The sequence below is a fragment of the Euwallacea fornicatus genome, chromosome 32, assembly GCF_040115645.1.
Source record: "Euwallacea fornicatus isolate EFF26 chromosome 32, ASM4011564v1, whole genome shotgun sequence".
NCBI lineage: Eukaryota > Metazoa > Arthropoda > Insecta > Coleoptera > Curculionidae > Euwallacea > Euwallacea fornicatus.
The window spans coordinates 2,036,653-2,052,169 of NC_089572.1; the positions used below are offsets into that span (position 1 = coordinate 2,036,653).

General features: G+C 45.3%; 2 protein-coding genes across 4 annotated transcripts; one reads left to right on the plus strand and one right to left on the minus strand.

Moving 5' to 3' along the window:
• Window positions 1-10,013: 10,013 nt before the first annotated feature.
• Window positions 10,014-14,332, minus strand: LOC136348307 (glycoprotein-N-acetylgalactosamine 3-beta-galactosyltransferase 1-like). Of its 3 annotated transcripts, XM_066299053.1 has the most exons (7): window positions 14,176-14,328; window positions 14,022-14,125; window positions 13,058-13,281; window positions 12,865-13,003; window positions 12,649-12,811; window positions 12,374-12,595; window positions 10,014-10,376 (listed from the first exon to the last, which is right to left on the minus strand). In XM_066299053.1, the coding sequence occupies exons 1-7, from the start codon at window positions 14,191-14,193 to the stop codon at window positions 10,158-10,160; spliced, it is 1,089 nt and encodes a 362-aa protein (XP_066155150.1). In that variant the 5' UTR covers window positions 14,194-14,328; the 3' UTR covers window positions 10,014-10,157. The 3 variants fall into 3 exon arrangements, with proteins under 3 accessions (XP_066155150.1, XP_066155151.1, XP_066155152.1); XM_066299054.1 differs by lacking the exon at window positions 14,022-14,125 and having other exon boundaries at window positions 14,176-14,332; XM_066299055.1 differs by lacking the exon at window positions 12,374-12,595 and having other exon boundaries at window positions 14,176-14,331.
• Window positions 14,333-14,479: 147 nt separating this feature from the next.
• Window positions 14,480-15,356, plus strand: LOC136348315 (ciliary microtubule inner protein 1-like). Its single transcript, XM_066299068.1, has 4 exons — window positions 14,480-14,598; window positions 14,670-14,748; window positions 14,801-14,942; window positions 15,002-15,356. The coding sequence occupies exons 1-4, from the start codon at window positions 14,558-14,560 to the stop codon at window positions 15,118-15,120; spliced, it is 381 nt and encodes a 126-aa protein (XP_066155165.1). The 5' UTR covers window positions 14,480-14,557; the 3' UTR covers window positions 15,121-15,356.
• The last annotated feature ends 161 nt before the right edge of the window (window positions 15,357-15,517 follow it).

The following is a 15,517-nucleotide window of genomic DNA, read 5'->3' on the forward strand; positions in this document are numbered from 1 at the left end:
AACCTTCGGAACACCCGCGCGCCACGCCTAGTCGAGAAGAATGGTTCATCCAGAGAGATGACACAAGCGTGCTGAAAGTGTTGAGGAGACTGAGAGACCAGTGTACCCCTCTACGTGGCGACTACACTCATATGACTTTTTCTGGAAAATAGGACTGATGCCCATGTAGCTCGTCGTGGACGGCCTGGAAGTGCAGCAACTGGCAGTGGATGTTGTGAGCTCAGCCAAGGCTTTCGGAGGTACCGGAAAATGCTTCCTAGTCACCTCTGGGGAGGATGTGAAAGCCACCTTCCAATGTCACACAAACAAGCTCTCATTCAGCAGCAATTTTCAGAAATTGCTTTTGGACTTTTTCACCTCGTTTCTCATTTCGAAGCTTCACCAGCACGCTTTTGCTTTCACTATGCCAATACGATGATTTTTGTATAATTTACAACACACAGAATGCGCTTTACTTTATCACAGTGTTTAAGATCAAGCAATTTGCCAAATTTACAATTTGGATTTCATTTTTTGTCACTTTGTATTGCCTCCTGTACGGCCCTGTGCAACTAAAGGGTATAACGACAAGAGCGCAAAATTTTAATTTTACGCTCTTGTTGTTACGCTTTAAATGTCAAACTCCTTTGACAGTCCGATTTTAAAACTCCTTTGACAGTTCGATTTTAAAACTCCTTTGACAGTTCGATTTTAAAAATCCTTTGACAGTTCGATTTTAAAACTCCTTTGACAGTTCGATTTTAAAAATCCTTTGACAGTTCGATTTTAAAACTCCTTTGACAGTTCGATTTTAAAAAGCCTCCGATTTTAAAAAAAGGTGGACCGACATTCGATGCAACAATGTACTATTTTAATTATTAAATATTTTTTGAAAAATGGTGAGAGTTCGGCTATCCCGATGTGCAAATTGCGTAGCATTTTCGACCGGAAAAATGTTCCAAACGTTTCAACCGTAATGAGACTGGTAAAAAAACCTGAGCAGACTGGTGCAGGAATCCGGGAACATCCCTTCGGCATCACGCTCAAGAGCTGGACATTGTAAAAAGTCCCATGCTGTGCATTATCGTTAAGGATTTGCGTCCTCTTGCCCATAAAATTCGACTCACTCACGAACTCAAACCCACAAATCATGCACCGACCAGGAAATTTGTCAATCGAATCATTAACCCACAGAAAGCGAGTGGTAACTTTTCCAGCAAAATCATCTTCAGGGTCGTGCTGATGGCTTTAAAAATGAACAAAATTGTCGCATTTTGGAGTGTTGAAAATGATCAAGAGAAAGAAATTTATCTTAAATGTGATACCGTTTTTACATTTTGGACAGGAAGTGGCAGTGGACCATTTGCCTTTCAAAACGCTGGCGGGAATAGGCAAAGAGTCCATGGCGAGTGGTATCGCAAGACGATATCCCACTTGCACCTCACATGGTCGGTATTGCTTTCGAGGACACGCAGTTCCAACAAGAAGGTGCCACTTGCCATACATCACATGAAACAATGACATTATTACCCGAAACATTCCCTGATCGTATAATCTCTCGATAGGGCGACATGAATTGGCCACCTAGATCGCCCGATTCGACCCCTTGGGACTTTTCTCACTGGAGTTTTTTCGAAGTCGAAAGTTTATGCGAACAAGCCCACGATCTTTGAAAGAGGAGATTAGACGCTGTATCATTGAACGAGATTTATGCCAGAACGTTATCGAAAACTTCGTCAAAGGAGCGGTAATGTGCCAACAAAGCCGAGAAGGGCGTTTATCAGATATATTGTTTCGTGCATAATTCTCGTATCTCTACCTTATGATTAAACGTGAATTTCGTTATTTTGTAAAAATAAAAACCTTTTTTTGTTTTAAATTTGAATTTTGCGCCCTTGCCGGCATACCCTTTACAATTGAAGCATGACAAGTCCTCCGGGGTATTTTTAAATTTGGAAGGGTGCCACTTGAAAAATCGCCCTGATGCGCCAATGGCCGTCCTGGGTCGTATTAGAACCGGTGTTTGGTGGACGGCAGAGGCGCACGCCCCGAGTGCCACAAAGCCAGATCTGCTTCGTAACACTCAAAACGCACCACACCAGTGGCGCGTCACAGCATTTTCCAGCCACTTTCGGCCAGTCCTTACGTGAGTGAATGTGGCGTTCTGCACGTGTTTATTGGTTAAAAATCTCTGTTTTTCAGTTTGAATGGAAACCATGCGGTGCCAAGCACAGAGTAAGCATGTGGGGTGGTTTTAGACCAGGGCAGAACCAAAGACCGCTACTTCTTGACGTGAGTAAGTGCGCGTCCGATGAAAGTCAAGCTCAAATGGTGCGAGCTCGAGGAGCTAGGAGGAAATAGACCGTTTCGGTCTTAAGTGCTTAATACATTTTTTGGATCATTTGATTCCATCCCGACATCCGAAGTATTCGAATGGCCTTAAAACGGCACTAACCAGGGCTTTATTGTTCCCTTCCAGGTAAACTCAACCATTCCCTTCCCTCAACTGCGATGTTTTACATTTTTATTAAGGTCTAGACGAGATCGCTATTCTCCGGAAGATTGGCGCTGAAAGTATGTGGAAACGCGCGTTTTTTCCATGTTTATCCGCCACTTTAGAGGGAAATTTCTCCTCCCGAAAACCAATTCCTACAGGTAAATGGGATTAGATTCCGCTTGCACCGATGCAATGCAAATTTCACACCATTAAAAGGTGCCTCGTCTACAAACAAAGGTTCTAATTTAAAAATACGGCCCTTGCAGTAAATATGCCTTAGCCGAGGCGGAAAGGTGCTGAGGTTGTATAAATTCCTGAGGGGGAAGAAAAATTACGTCTCCGCAGGAATGGAAACTGTCGCTGCCGGCTGATTTGTGCGGGATATACGGGGTGATTTACAAGTCCTCGTTTGTTATTTAAATCTGCCAAAACTAAATACGCAGAGAGAGAGAGAGTCCATCAGATGGTTCTTATTCCGAGTCGTGTCAGTGATAAATTAGAAATAAAGTGGGTCCAGGACGAGAGCTTTTCTACTGTCAAATAAAATTCCGCGACGTGAACTCGACGCCGAGTGGCAGTTGCTTATTGGATTTCCACAGCTATCAGCGCTGTCTGATAGCTTTTTGAAGCCGGGGGAGTTTTAGTAGCTTCAGAAAATTCCTCCCCCCGATCGCTCTACGGGGCATTTCGAGTTCGGAGTTCGCCGGGGAGATCTCGGAAACCGGAGGAGATCCGCAGGAATGGCGGAAAAATTGCGTGATTTTCCCGCTTAACCACGCACCGTCTTCAGAATTGGAGTTTTCCGAGTGCCTCCGAAGATAGCGGGAAAAACTAAAAATTGGACCTTCCGTTTTTATTGTTTTTTTTTTTTAAGCGCTATTTGACAAGGAAATCCGACCGCAAACACATTTTCATTGCCGCATTTTCCCGGCTACGCGGCGACGTTTTCATATTTGCCGCTCGACTGTTGTTTTGCAGTCGAATAATTCAATGCGGCGTCCACGGGAAGAAACGACGTTGATGACGGCAGCCGAAGGACGAAACGTCGGACGGCGTAACCGGGGACGCCGTCGAGCAGGTGAGAAAAAGTGGCAGTGACTGTGTGCCCGCGGTTTTGAGTTTTCCTGTCGAACGACGCCGAAGAAATAAAATAAAAACGAAATATCCAACTTTTAGTTTTTCTTCGTGAGTACTCGGAAAATTAGAACTTTCCGAGCACTCACGAATTTTGAAAATTCGAAGACGACTTTCGATCAAGCGCTAAATCATGCAATTTTATCTCTATTTAAACTACTTCGCATCTCCTCTGGGTTCCGAGATCCCAACGGCGGGGGTCGAATTCGAAATGCCCTGTATAAGTCACTAGGAAATTAACAAATTCACCCAGTCAATTTTCCCCTAAATGGGGTTAACGCGATTCCGGATGTCTTCTCTCGCTGGTTGAAAATCTAAATCATTTGTCGTCTCTTCTTTGTCAAGCGACATCGAGGAATGAGCAGGCATTACGGGCGAGGAGAGAGTTATCGCCTTATACAGGATGACCGTTCGAAAACGATACTCGTGCAGTTCTGAGCGGTTACGGGAATGTATGAAAAAACGCTCTTTTTGAGGGGTAAACATTTCACGCTAATTCCGACTCCCCTATCTGGAACCGCTTAAGCGGGAGAGTGCGCGCCCCCAAAATCTCAAACGGAACAGAGGTTCGAGTGACACCTCGTTTTGAAAGTAATTTAGTGCACTTTACAGCCACCGAGCTTCGAGTCTCTGCTGTCGACGCAACCAAGATGGCGGTTTTCCAAAAATGCACGAGTTCAGTTATTTTACCCGTTTCGCATTACTGCGACGACAAAAAATATTCGGGTCAAAGTTCAGTGACGCAGTAGAAAACAGTGGTCTTTGCGCATGCGCAATATAAATGTACTCGCAATTTACGACAAGTTTACCTAACTTTTATTGGCTTCCGACGCAGAAATCGAGATTCCATTTTACGTTCTGTACATGAAAGTAAAATTACTACAAGTCAATTGAGTAGATGTTGGAAACGCCCACCTCCATGCAATGGAAAATATCTCGTTCGAACCGCCGTCGAACATTTTTAAGCATCTGTGGAGTGATTTGATTGCATTCATTAACGTCCCGCTGGCGCCAGTCGGCCAGAGATGTTGGTTAGGTGACGTATACTTTACTCTTCAAATGACTTCTTAAAAAAAAAAAAAATCCAACGGATTTAAGTCTGAAGAACGTGGAGGCCTCCCCGTGAGCCCTGTCCTTCCAATCTGTCGCCCAGGAAAGATTTGTGATGAGTGATACCTCATTTTGAAGGCAACCTAATGTACTTCATAACCCCCGAGATTTAAGACTCTGCTGTCGACGCAACCAAGATGGCGGCTTCCCAAAAATGCAGGATTTCAGTTATTTACGTTCGATTACAGGGAATTGAACGATGTTTTCTTGTTGAAATGTAAATGAATTCGTAATATAAATGTTTCCCCCTCAAAAACAAGTTTTGCGATCGAGGACAGTTTACGCTTCTTCCACTTAACCCTTTGTCCGAGTTCCTTCTCCTTAACTACATGCGTTATCTATGGATAATTTACATGCATTATCGATGAAGGTTCCACCAGCCAATAGAATTCAGACTTCACATGGGGGCAGAGTAGGTACCTATCTCGAAGCCGGCCTGTGATTGATTGAATCCCAATCAATCTATTAATGCAAATGAATTAAATATTCAGAATCAGAGAGGTTTTCCTTCGATGGCCATTTTTCTTTTCTCTCCGGACAAATAACAATCTTACTTTATTTCTCGGCCCTTTTTCGCTGCCACTGAATACAAGTACCCTCCCGATAGCCCTCGTTTATCAATCGACGTCTCACCAGGGGCGGAGCACTCAACTTCCGCTATAAACCAGAAAACCATCAAACTTAAATCACCAGTGACGACGGCTGAATAACAATTTGGAGATAAATTTTGCCCCAGACTGCCACTGGCATGACACATGAGCATGGCAAAGGTTTGTCATTTATCATCGTTTCGGGAGCGTTTTAAACACATTATATTCCTGCTTAGTATACAAGTTTCGATCAATCATTCCGCTACTAAATCCTGGTGTTCGAGCGTTTTTCTGCGTCTGTTTTGGATTTTATTGAATGGCAAGGGAGGATGACTCGTCGAATGTAGTTTTCTGCCCAAGAGCACCATTGTAATTCCACCCATATCGCACGATTATCGAAAGTGGGCAGATAAGGCAGTCAAATCCGACACTGAGCCGGAGGGGCGGCCGTTAAAAGTCCGACTTATGGCAGTTTGGTCGATAGTTGATCGAAGTTATCGGCCATTCGGGCCGGTAGGAACGACAGTTATTTCGCAAACGGATAAAATCCGAATGAAATAGTTTGTGCCCACTTGTGGAAGGCCATTTTGGGCCTTAATGAGGTCAACCTTCCTTTAGAAGAACGAATATTGGTAGTTTTCTGGCTGAATTGCTCCGATAGAACACCCAATACACGCAAATGAGGTCTTTAAGCTTTTGCACGTTGCGTCTATTTTAGGACACCGGCGTTATACAGGGCGTCCTGAAAAAGACAAAATAACTTACCGATGCATTGGGAGAGGGGACCCTGCGGCCTGGCCCGCGCGTTCTCCCGATCTGAACATCCTCGATTTTTTCCTTTGGACTCATCACGGTCAAGTTAGCCTGGCGAGAATCGTGGCCAGTTGCACACATCTAGAAGCCATTCTTGAAATAGTCCATAGGGTCCGTGAACCATTGACCAACAGTGAAAGTGTTCTGTTGAAGCAAGCGGTCATGATGATCAAAACCACATTTCCTCTTCTCTAGTCAAACGGCTGATTTGCGGGCATATGTTTGTTTAAGAAAAAACGTAGTAATGCCTTCCCCCACCCTTCAAGCTTTGTCGGTGTATTTTTGGGACGCCGCGTATTGTCGTTTACCAAATTAGTGCCGGACGAAATCGAAATGAAATAGTTTGTGCCCACTCGTGGAAAGCCATTTTGGGGCTTAATGAGGTCAACCGTCGGCCCGCCAAAATATCGCTTCGCGGAATTGGACAGATCGCCGGTATCCCGCAATCAACAGCTGGATTAGTCCGTGCAAACTGAGGTACCATCCCTTTAAATTTGGAATTTGTTAAGGATTTTGACAAGTTCCGACTTTCAGTAGAAGAACGGGGAACCCCGCGTCTGCGGGATTGCGCGTCGCCACCGTCGCTTCGGTTTTAACACGTTTCGCCATGTGCCCTGGATCTCACGTGTTCCCTGAGTTTAACGCCGAAAAGTGTCTCAAGTTTTTACTTATTTCGCGCCGCGACTCGGAGAAAAATCCTTCAAAAATTCGAATGTTTCGGTTTTTCGAAGTGACGAATGAACAAAAGTGATTTTGTGCTCTGTTCGCGTGGTGGAACTGCTCCGTTGAGCGCGCGACTTTCCTCCCGGTTAAATGAGTCGGCGCCGTCGCCATTTGCGAGACCCCATTGCCGGACGTACTTATCTGGGACACACTGTATGGTCCCTTCATTTCCGATTTAATTCTGAAGAGCGTACCTAATCTTAGTGCGATTACTTCCTCATTTAACTGAAGCTGAATAATCCCCTGGATAAAACAAGATCTCGCGTTTCTTTCTTCGCATTTAAATCAGAACTAAGTCGGTCCATCCCGCCATTGTTAACGGAGGCAAAAAGTAATAAAGCTCGACTTTAAACTGCGCAATCAAACGATCCGCTCTGCGAAATTCAATTTTCGCTCAATTACGGCCCTTTTCGTTTCTTTGTGCCCGGTTTCCGCTGACTAGGTAAAAATGGCGGTTTATTAAAGGGACTGCCAGGCCCGTTTGAAGCGTCTAATCAAGGTTTTACGAAGACTGATTAATAGGTCCTAGACGGCAAAAACAAGCGGATAAATCTTCATTACTTTTATGTGCACGTATGAAATAAACATGGCACCGTAATGGAAAATGATTTCCCAGGGCCCGATGTCCGCAATTTGGAATCGCAGCTGGAGAAAGAGACACAGTAAAGAATGATCCGTTTCCGTACCTGATGGAGGCTGAAAAAGCGCGCGTACTTTCTCATTGTCTGGGGGCCGCGAAGTGCAAAAAGAACAAGGAGCGAAGGCGATTTTTCATCGAGGGATTGAACGGGTAACCGTAGCATTTCCCAATTATTGCCAGTCTGGCTGCGAGTTAAGTGGAAAAAGTTTAAACGATGGAGAGAAAGAAAGGGCGTCGGGGGTTGATTTTTATTTGTGCGCCGCTTCGAAAAGTACATTTTAGGGCTGCATCTCCTAAGTGCATTCGGCGATACGACGGCCAATGGGACCGCAAAATGGTTTATTAACGCCCACCGGCCCTCGTCGCGTTATAAACAACCCCGCATGTACCAGAAACAATAAAAACCGAAATTTCGACTCTACAAAACAGGGTCTAGTCGCATCTTTCGGCAACGAATTTGCCGAGCAATTTAATAAACACAACCCGGGACATAATTTTCGGCTTTTACGCCCCCGGCCGGGAAAGTTCCCTTCGAGGGTCGCCGCCTTATGTTCGGGAGCATAAATTCCGGGGAAAGTCGCTCGGCACGTGGAAATGCCGTTTAATGGAAATACATGGTCTGGAGGACGACCAGGATGCGTCTCTAGAGTGGAACCTTCGCTGCCAGCTAATGGAAATCTATCCTTTTTGAACTGACTTAGGACCAGCTGATTTATCGACGTTTACAAAGTTCCAAATTTGCCATTACTTCATTGCTCCTACACCTGTGACCCACTTCCGCAGAAGCGCAAAATCAGCGACATGTGGAGTTTATACGTCGCAAAAAAGTTCCAGGGACGGACGCGCCCACGCGGTCTCAGACCGACATTTTGTCTTCTGATTACTCGACGTTTGAGCGCATGTGCTAATGAAATGAGACGCCCCGGACGAATTTTAATAACAAATTTGGACCGATTTTCGCATAATAACTTCGTCGAAATTGTCTCTTAACATTTAGGTCCGACGGTCGTTCCTTTGCCGTTGACATCGAAGAAATGTCATATTTCTCCAATTCGCAAACAGGAGAGGTGTACTCCGCCAATTTTGTGCAGGGCTTTGGCCAGAAACGGAGACATATGATTTACGAAAAATTTTCGCGATAATTATTGAGCTTTTTACATTTACGATGGGAAATCCTGAAGGACTTTTCCGGATTTTCCTTCAATATCGAGTGAGGCATGAGTAAGTCCGTACGCTACTTTCGGACTTCTCTTAGATAAGGAGAGCTTCTTCTACAATCTTTGCCCCACACAAAGCTCTTCAAACGTAAATTTAATATCCGCCGTAAGCTGAAAGCAAAATAATCCTTTTTTTGACAAAGCTCCTATTGAATAAAGTCTAGAAGCCCACTTAAAGCCCGATCGTCTATGCGAGACGCTTCCCTCCGAAATTGAATAATAAGATTCTCGACTCTGGTTCACATGCACGTTTTGCAGCAGCAGCAGGCGACACTACGTGTGCCTGGAATTTGCAGTTGCATTCAATCCAGAACCTGCCGAAAAACGCCCCGGATAAACTCCTTTCGGCCCCGACGCAATCGACGGCGATAAATAATACTCCTCCCTTGAATCGTTTCTTTTCGACCGACTATCCGGGAGTTTTTCTTCCTTTTGCGAGCCCCGGGACTGCTAAGTTATTTCGCAGGAAATTTGTCTGTTAACTTTTGCACTTCTCTCTAGGTCTGGAACAGCGAGCCTCTAACGCCCTAAGGTAACATTGCAAATCATGGGCGGAACACCAAAAAGAGTAGGGGCAATTCATATTTAACCGGGCGACACCTGTCGGATGGTGTCCTAACTATCACGTTACGGAACGTCAGTGTCACATGTCAGTGTCACATGTCAGTGTCACATGTCAGTGTCACATATCAGTGTCACGTGTCAGTGTCACGTGTCAGTGTCACATGTCAGTGTCACATGTGTGATGTCCCGCACTAAGAGCTGCTAAAGTAAACTGAGCGACACCTGTCGCATGTTGTCCTAACTATCGCATTACGGAGTGTCAGCAACACACGTATCACGTTCCCGCGTCAAGGGCTGCTAAAGTAAACTGAGCGACGCCTGTCGGATGTTGTCCTGACTATCGCGTTAGAGAGTGTCACCGTCACATGCATCACGTGCCGCTCTAAGACCAATTAAAGTGAACTTAGAGACACCTCTCGAATTTTACCATAAGTTGAACGATTAATGACAGAACTTGTCTCGACGCTCCATATTAAATAGGAAACCGCAAGTTTCCCAGTAAGCTGTTCAAATATAGCTCGGAGGCTGTTGTGAGGTGTTATCCTAAGTCAACGAATTAATTGCAGAAAACTGTAACTGGGGTGCGTTAATGTTAGCATGAAACCCCTCCCACGCCCCTGCTGTCCTGAGGGCAATTTACTTCCCGAATAAAACAAGGTGCAAGATAGGAAAATCGAGCCGACGGCAATGTTCTGTTGTTTTGCCCTCACCGTTCCACCTAAACGAAATATTAACTTCCAGACAACGAACTTTCAAACAAGCTTTATTCCTCCTCATTACAGCGTCACAAACAGAAAACAATCGGTCCTCTGAGCCCTTGCGCGAGGTCCCTCGAAGGGCCACGCCACTTTCTTCTGGACAACGACTTCTACACCTCTGCAGTGCAGGTTTTAATCAAAGTCGCTCCGTTGTCGTCTCTGGCTACTCGAACCCGTCACCTCTCCTGTTGGTCCTTCGTTGGTGCTTTTCGCGAGGATGTTGTCATCCAAAACCGGACGGTAGGCCCTTCCGAAGGGCGTCACGTGGTAGATCAGGTACTCGAGCAGGTAGAGCTCATGAGGTTTCACGTAGTGGGTCGAGATCAGGGTGTCGGAGCAGCATTTGAGACCCTGAAAATAAAATTTTGCAACAAAAAAATCGAAACGGCGCATGTCGCGAGCCGACAGTCGCACCTCAGAACCGAGGAAATGAGTGTTCATTTTCAAGCCACAACGTGCTTCGGACGAGGCTAAACGGCCCTATAACCCGAATATGTCTATAGAAACCCGCTTATGATGGCGCATCTCAATGTTTGATTGATGATTGACAGAGCTTCAGACAACGCACTTAAATCGGCGACATCGATGGACGCTTCAACCACGCGATAAACGCATTTAACGCACGTACTTCAGAAAACGTTAGACAATTTGCAGCTTCGTCATGCTTAAGACAACGCACGTCTGGTAGTTACCAAAGCAACCTTTTCCGAGTTGACCCTATCTGAATCGCCAGTATTACCATCTGAAGATAACGTTGCTTGGACGGTTTTCGTGGTGGTCACTTGCATCGGTCGGCGTTAGATCGTCCAATAATTTTAAAGATAACGCAGCGCAGTCGACGTCACATACGGCCGGTGACAACTCAAACTTAACGCGATAGTCAAGTTTCGAATAGCGACGATAACGGACCTCAGACCGATGCAGTTTTTAAGATAACGCATCTCAGACGATTTAGAACTTTCACAACGTCCAAGACAGGGACGTCGGACTACTTCCTAGAAATGCCATTTTGAAGGTAACATACGGGATGGCTCAAAAATGTACCGATGTACTACGAGGGGTGGCGGGAGATATTAATACAAACTTTTCTCTCAAATGGACATGCTCGCAAATCAGCCATTTGACCAGAAACGAGGGAATACTGGTTTGGTCATTATGATTACTTTTTGTTCGTGTCGGACGTTCTTTCGGAGACAAGTGAACGATGGTTTGCAGTAATTGTTCAAAATGTTGACCGTTGGCTTCAATACAAAGCACCTCGCAGACCAGAGACAGCCCCAAACGAAAAAATCCAGGGTGTCCAGATCGGGAGAACGCGCCGGCCGGACTGCAGGACTCCCTCTTCCGGTCCATCGGTGCACATCGTCAAGTTCTTCCAATGGGAAATCGGCATTTTTTTTTGTTTTGCGCGCCTGCGTGTGTTGGAGAAAACAGTTTGTACCGATGTCTCCCACCGCCTTTCAGAGTTTGTCGGCATATTTCTGGTACACTCTGTATTACACCGTTGGCATTATTCAAAACTTATTAAACAAGGCGAAGTATCTTAGACAACATTAGAGAAATTCGTAACTTTGTCCTAATGGAATGTAGCTCGGCGGAAGTTAGATGAAACAGTAATTTCGTAGTTTTTAAGGTAACGCATCTCAGACCAGGAAGACGAGTTTATCAGAACTTCGCTTTACTTTGCAACTGGGTAACGTATATCTCACGACGGTACCGGCTTTAGGGGGGGGAGGGCGGCCCGGAGCGGGGGACATTCCGCGGGGCGGGGGCGGCAATTAAAAATTTCGCCCAGGGCGCTAAACTCTCTGGAACCGACCGTTTCTTACGAGAATGGATTTGTCCGGCCCTCAAAGAGAGAAGAGGAACCGTGTAACTCTTTAAATTTTTAATCCAACCTATCTGCGAGGAATATGATGACTCCAGAGCGAGCTTACGTCTCATTAAGTTAGATGCCGCAGCGTCCTTAGTGTTGTACGAATGTTGTTGGACAACACGAGAATAGTGGCGGAGCCGACCCACAATCTGCATTTTAAGTGTCCTGATGTAGATTTATAACTCCAGGACAGCAATCGCTCAATTCTTCAGACACATTTTTCATCCGCCGTTAACGGTGTTATTCACATCGATAAGTTCGTTACTTCCCGAGATAATTTGATTTGGATTCGTACAGCTGCGTTATTCTGAAGGTACCTCAAACCGAATATGAAGTTTCTGATATCTGAGATAATGGAACCTTTGTAGTCTTTGAGATCTCACGGTTCAATTCCAATTTCTCGAACTTGTCGTTTCTGAGGCCGCGTTCGTTTTTGCGACTTATCAGCGGAACAAAACTACGAGAACCTAACCAATAAATGCGGATTGGTCATCATCTCCATGTACCACTCGACTTCACTGAGTACCCCCGGGACCAACATTTCGTTTATGAACACCGGCGTGAAGCGGTTCTTCCTCTCCTTATCCAGGGAGTCTCCCAAATACACTCCCACTCCCCTCAAGCACTTCCCCATCTCCACGTCTTCGTTCCCGGCATCGTCTTGTTTGCACGCCATCGCATTTGGTAACCCCTCCTAAAAGACTTACTTTATGTCCCCCTGATTCGGAGAGGGGGGAGAGAGCTTACCTCGATAAATCTGCGCAGCGCCTCTCTGCTCAGCGCATATCCGGCCCCTCCGCTCATATAATCCAACCCCTCCCGGCGAAGCTTCAACCTGCAGCCATAATAAACGGGCTCAGAAGGGTGGGAATAGTGGAGCAGGTACCTCAAATTCTCCATTACAGCAAAACTAGACAGATATCGGATTTGCTGCAAGTTCGACTATCTACAATCGAAGCTTACGTGTCGTCATCGGCCTTGTAGACCCAATCATACTGCCCCCGATAGTTCTCGTAGATGTGCTTCAAGGCAGCTTTGGTTTTCCCCCATAAGTGAGCCCTGTCCTCGGGAATGTCGAGCTTGATCGCTGGCAAAACTGGCTCTGCATTGAGTGGTCGGACCGTGAGGTTTACTCTTTTGTACAAGTGTCACGTACCTTCTTGAGTGCTCGCAAATACCAGTTTGGTGCAGCGTTTGCCCCAAGTGGATTTGATGTGCACGGCCTTGATGAAGTGGTTGGAGGGCTTGGTCAGGACTAGGCAAATAATTCTGATGTCTTCGGAGAGCTGATCTGCAACACTGGTGTTGATCATGTCGTTGGCTGGGAGCGAGGTGTCGATATCGATGAGGACGCGACGATTGTAGAATTTCTTGTAGGCGCTGAAATGTGTCGAGGATTTTTGTGCAATAATAAAGAACGAAAGGGCCCGCGTTGCATGTGGTAAATGAAATTGGCTGAAAATCGTGATGGTCGACCTCGTCACAGTACAACGAAAATGGGGAACAATTGGATGTTCAACAATGAGGCCCAATATTGGTTTTGCTCCTAAGCTAGCGATTTCATGGAATATTACAGAGAGTTTTATTTAAGTACATGGCCCAACTTGAAGGGTCGCTTCTTTAGGTGATTCTAAGACGGAAATTTATGTGGACATAAATCCCGTAATGCTCTTTTTCAAGATACAATGTGTAAAAAGAACTCTTTTATGTTTAAAATCGTTTTTTCATAAAATTTTAATAATCCTTTAGCGAGTTTTGTGGAAATCCGGGAGTGTTACTTATGGTTATTATTGTTGTTTGTACGCCACTGATTTTTTGAAAAAATTGTTGCTCCCACGTCAAGCACAACTACGGTCGCCTAAATCACCGGATTTAAGTCCGTTCAACTTCTCCCTTCGGGGGTACGCAAAGCCCTTCGCTTATGGACCTCCGACGAACCATTAAAAAAAAAGTTTGCCACCCCGTATCTTGAAAAAAAGAAAAAAAAACGTTTCTACACCTACGTCCACCTAAACTTTTCATCTTCGAATCGCCCAAAGAACCGGCCCTTGGAGCTTGGCCACGTACTGAAATAACACCCCGTATATCACGCAACTGCGTCGAGAATTAACCGGGCTTACTCGTTTGGTTCCTTATGAAACATGAACAGAATCCAACCAACAGCCAGCCCTACGAGGATGCCGCCCAGGAAATGATGAATTGGCGACCTCACAAGGTGCATGATCTAAAGTGGTGATGTATGAGGTGGGTAACTAGCCTACATTCGGTGCTTACCATCGTTAGTAATTTCATGGCAATCCGTACGTCTACATTACAGAAATATTATTATGTGTAACGGGCAAACGGTACCTCTCACAGGTACCAGGTACAACTGCACCGGTTTCTACTGCTTGGCGAAGCACACCAACGCCTCGTGTTTTGGTTTTAATGCCGGTTCCTGGTGGGTACTTGGTAGGACATGCGCGTTCAGATGCACGTCGGCAATCCAAGCTAATGGGGATTGTAATAGCTTAGTAAATTAACTAATTGCAGGCAAGTGTCAATATCAATGTATAAGTAAGCCGGTAATCGCGCTAATGTCTGAAAAACAGACGTTATCGACCAAACAAGCATTTGAGTCAATCCCCGTGATAACATCAGAACAGTTCTTAGCGCAATGCACGTGAGTGACGATCTTGTTGTGCAATACGAAATTTTGTAAGATTTAACCCGTAATCCGTAAAAGTACCTTAATAATGGCCTTTATCACAGCTTAGTTTTTATTGCAGGAAATCTCAGACTCTTCTAGAAGAAAAGGCCTGCAGGGAGTGGCCCCGTAAATGGGGATTTTACCTCGATTTCGACAAGGTTTGAAAAACGAACTTATCCCATTTCTCTTTGAGTATATTCTAATTTTCAGCTGATCCTGCACGAAGCTGCGAAATGCGGTATTTCCGAAAAGGAGTATAGAAAACGGACTGAGATACGCAAACCGAGGGGGCCCTCGGAACCGGACATTTGGCCGATAGAGCCCGCTGAAAGGGTCCCAGTGACTAGTACCAGTGAGCTGCTCGGGTTGGGTTGTTGGAGTGCGTCTAAGGCGAAGGAAACATTTTTGCAGATGTGGTGGGTTGGAGGGCTTCCAAGGAATATTCCCTAGAGAAATTTGGACCCCTATACATAAGCCCAAAACACACTCTGCCCTGTGATCCTGCGCCTTCGTCCATATTTCTTGGATAAATGTGCGAATTAAAAAAAAATCAATTGTGTTTTTCCAGGGACAGAGACTGCTATCGGATTGCCCCAGTAAGAATACAGTTTAATTACTGTTTTAACACATTTTCTGATTAGGATTGCCGTCTCGTCGTGCTACCCCCCGTTGACATAGTTCGGAGCAACATCAATTTTTTTTTAAGTCTAATAAGAGGCAGGAGGAACGGGATGAGCTAGATTTTTTATTAAATTAGTTCAAACGACTCGTTATCGGCTAATTTTTTCGAGAAAACCCAATGGTGAAGTCCGTTTTGCTATATCTGGTAAATAGTGAGAGGAACGAAGCGAGTTCGCTCTTTTATTCAGCAAAACTTAATCGACTTTATACTCGTTTTCGGTCAACTTTTCCCCGGGAATCGAGCGG

What these genes read in the sequence shown, in the direction of transcription:
- LOC136348307 (XM_066299053.1), bottom strand. An exon ending in CGCTGCGCAGATTTATCGAG is followed by an intron (nt 12,596 to 12,648) that starts GTAAGCTCTCTC and finishes TAAGTCTTTTAG; the next exon opens with GAGGGGTTACCAAATGCGAT. An exon ending in TGACCAATCCGCATTTATTG is followed by an intron (nt 10,377 to 12,373) that starts GTTAGGTTCTCG and finishes TTTTATTTTCAG; the next exon opens with GGTCTCAAATGCTGCTCCGA.
- LOC136348315 (XM_066299068.1), top strand. Translation starts at nt 14,558, where the DNA reads ATGCACGTGAGTGACGATCTTGTTGTGCAATACGAAATTTT. An exon ending in GTTGTGCAATACGAAATTTT is followed by an intron (nt 14,599 to 14,669) that starts GTAAGATTTAAC and finishes TTTTTATTGCAG; the next exon opens with GAAATCTCAGACTCTTCTAG. An exon ending in TTTACCTCGATTTCGACAAG is followed by an intron (nt 14,749 to 14,800) that starts GTTTGAAAAACG and finishes TCTAATTTTCAG; the next exon opens with CTGATCCTGCACGAAGCTGC.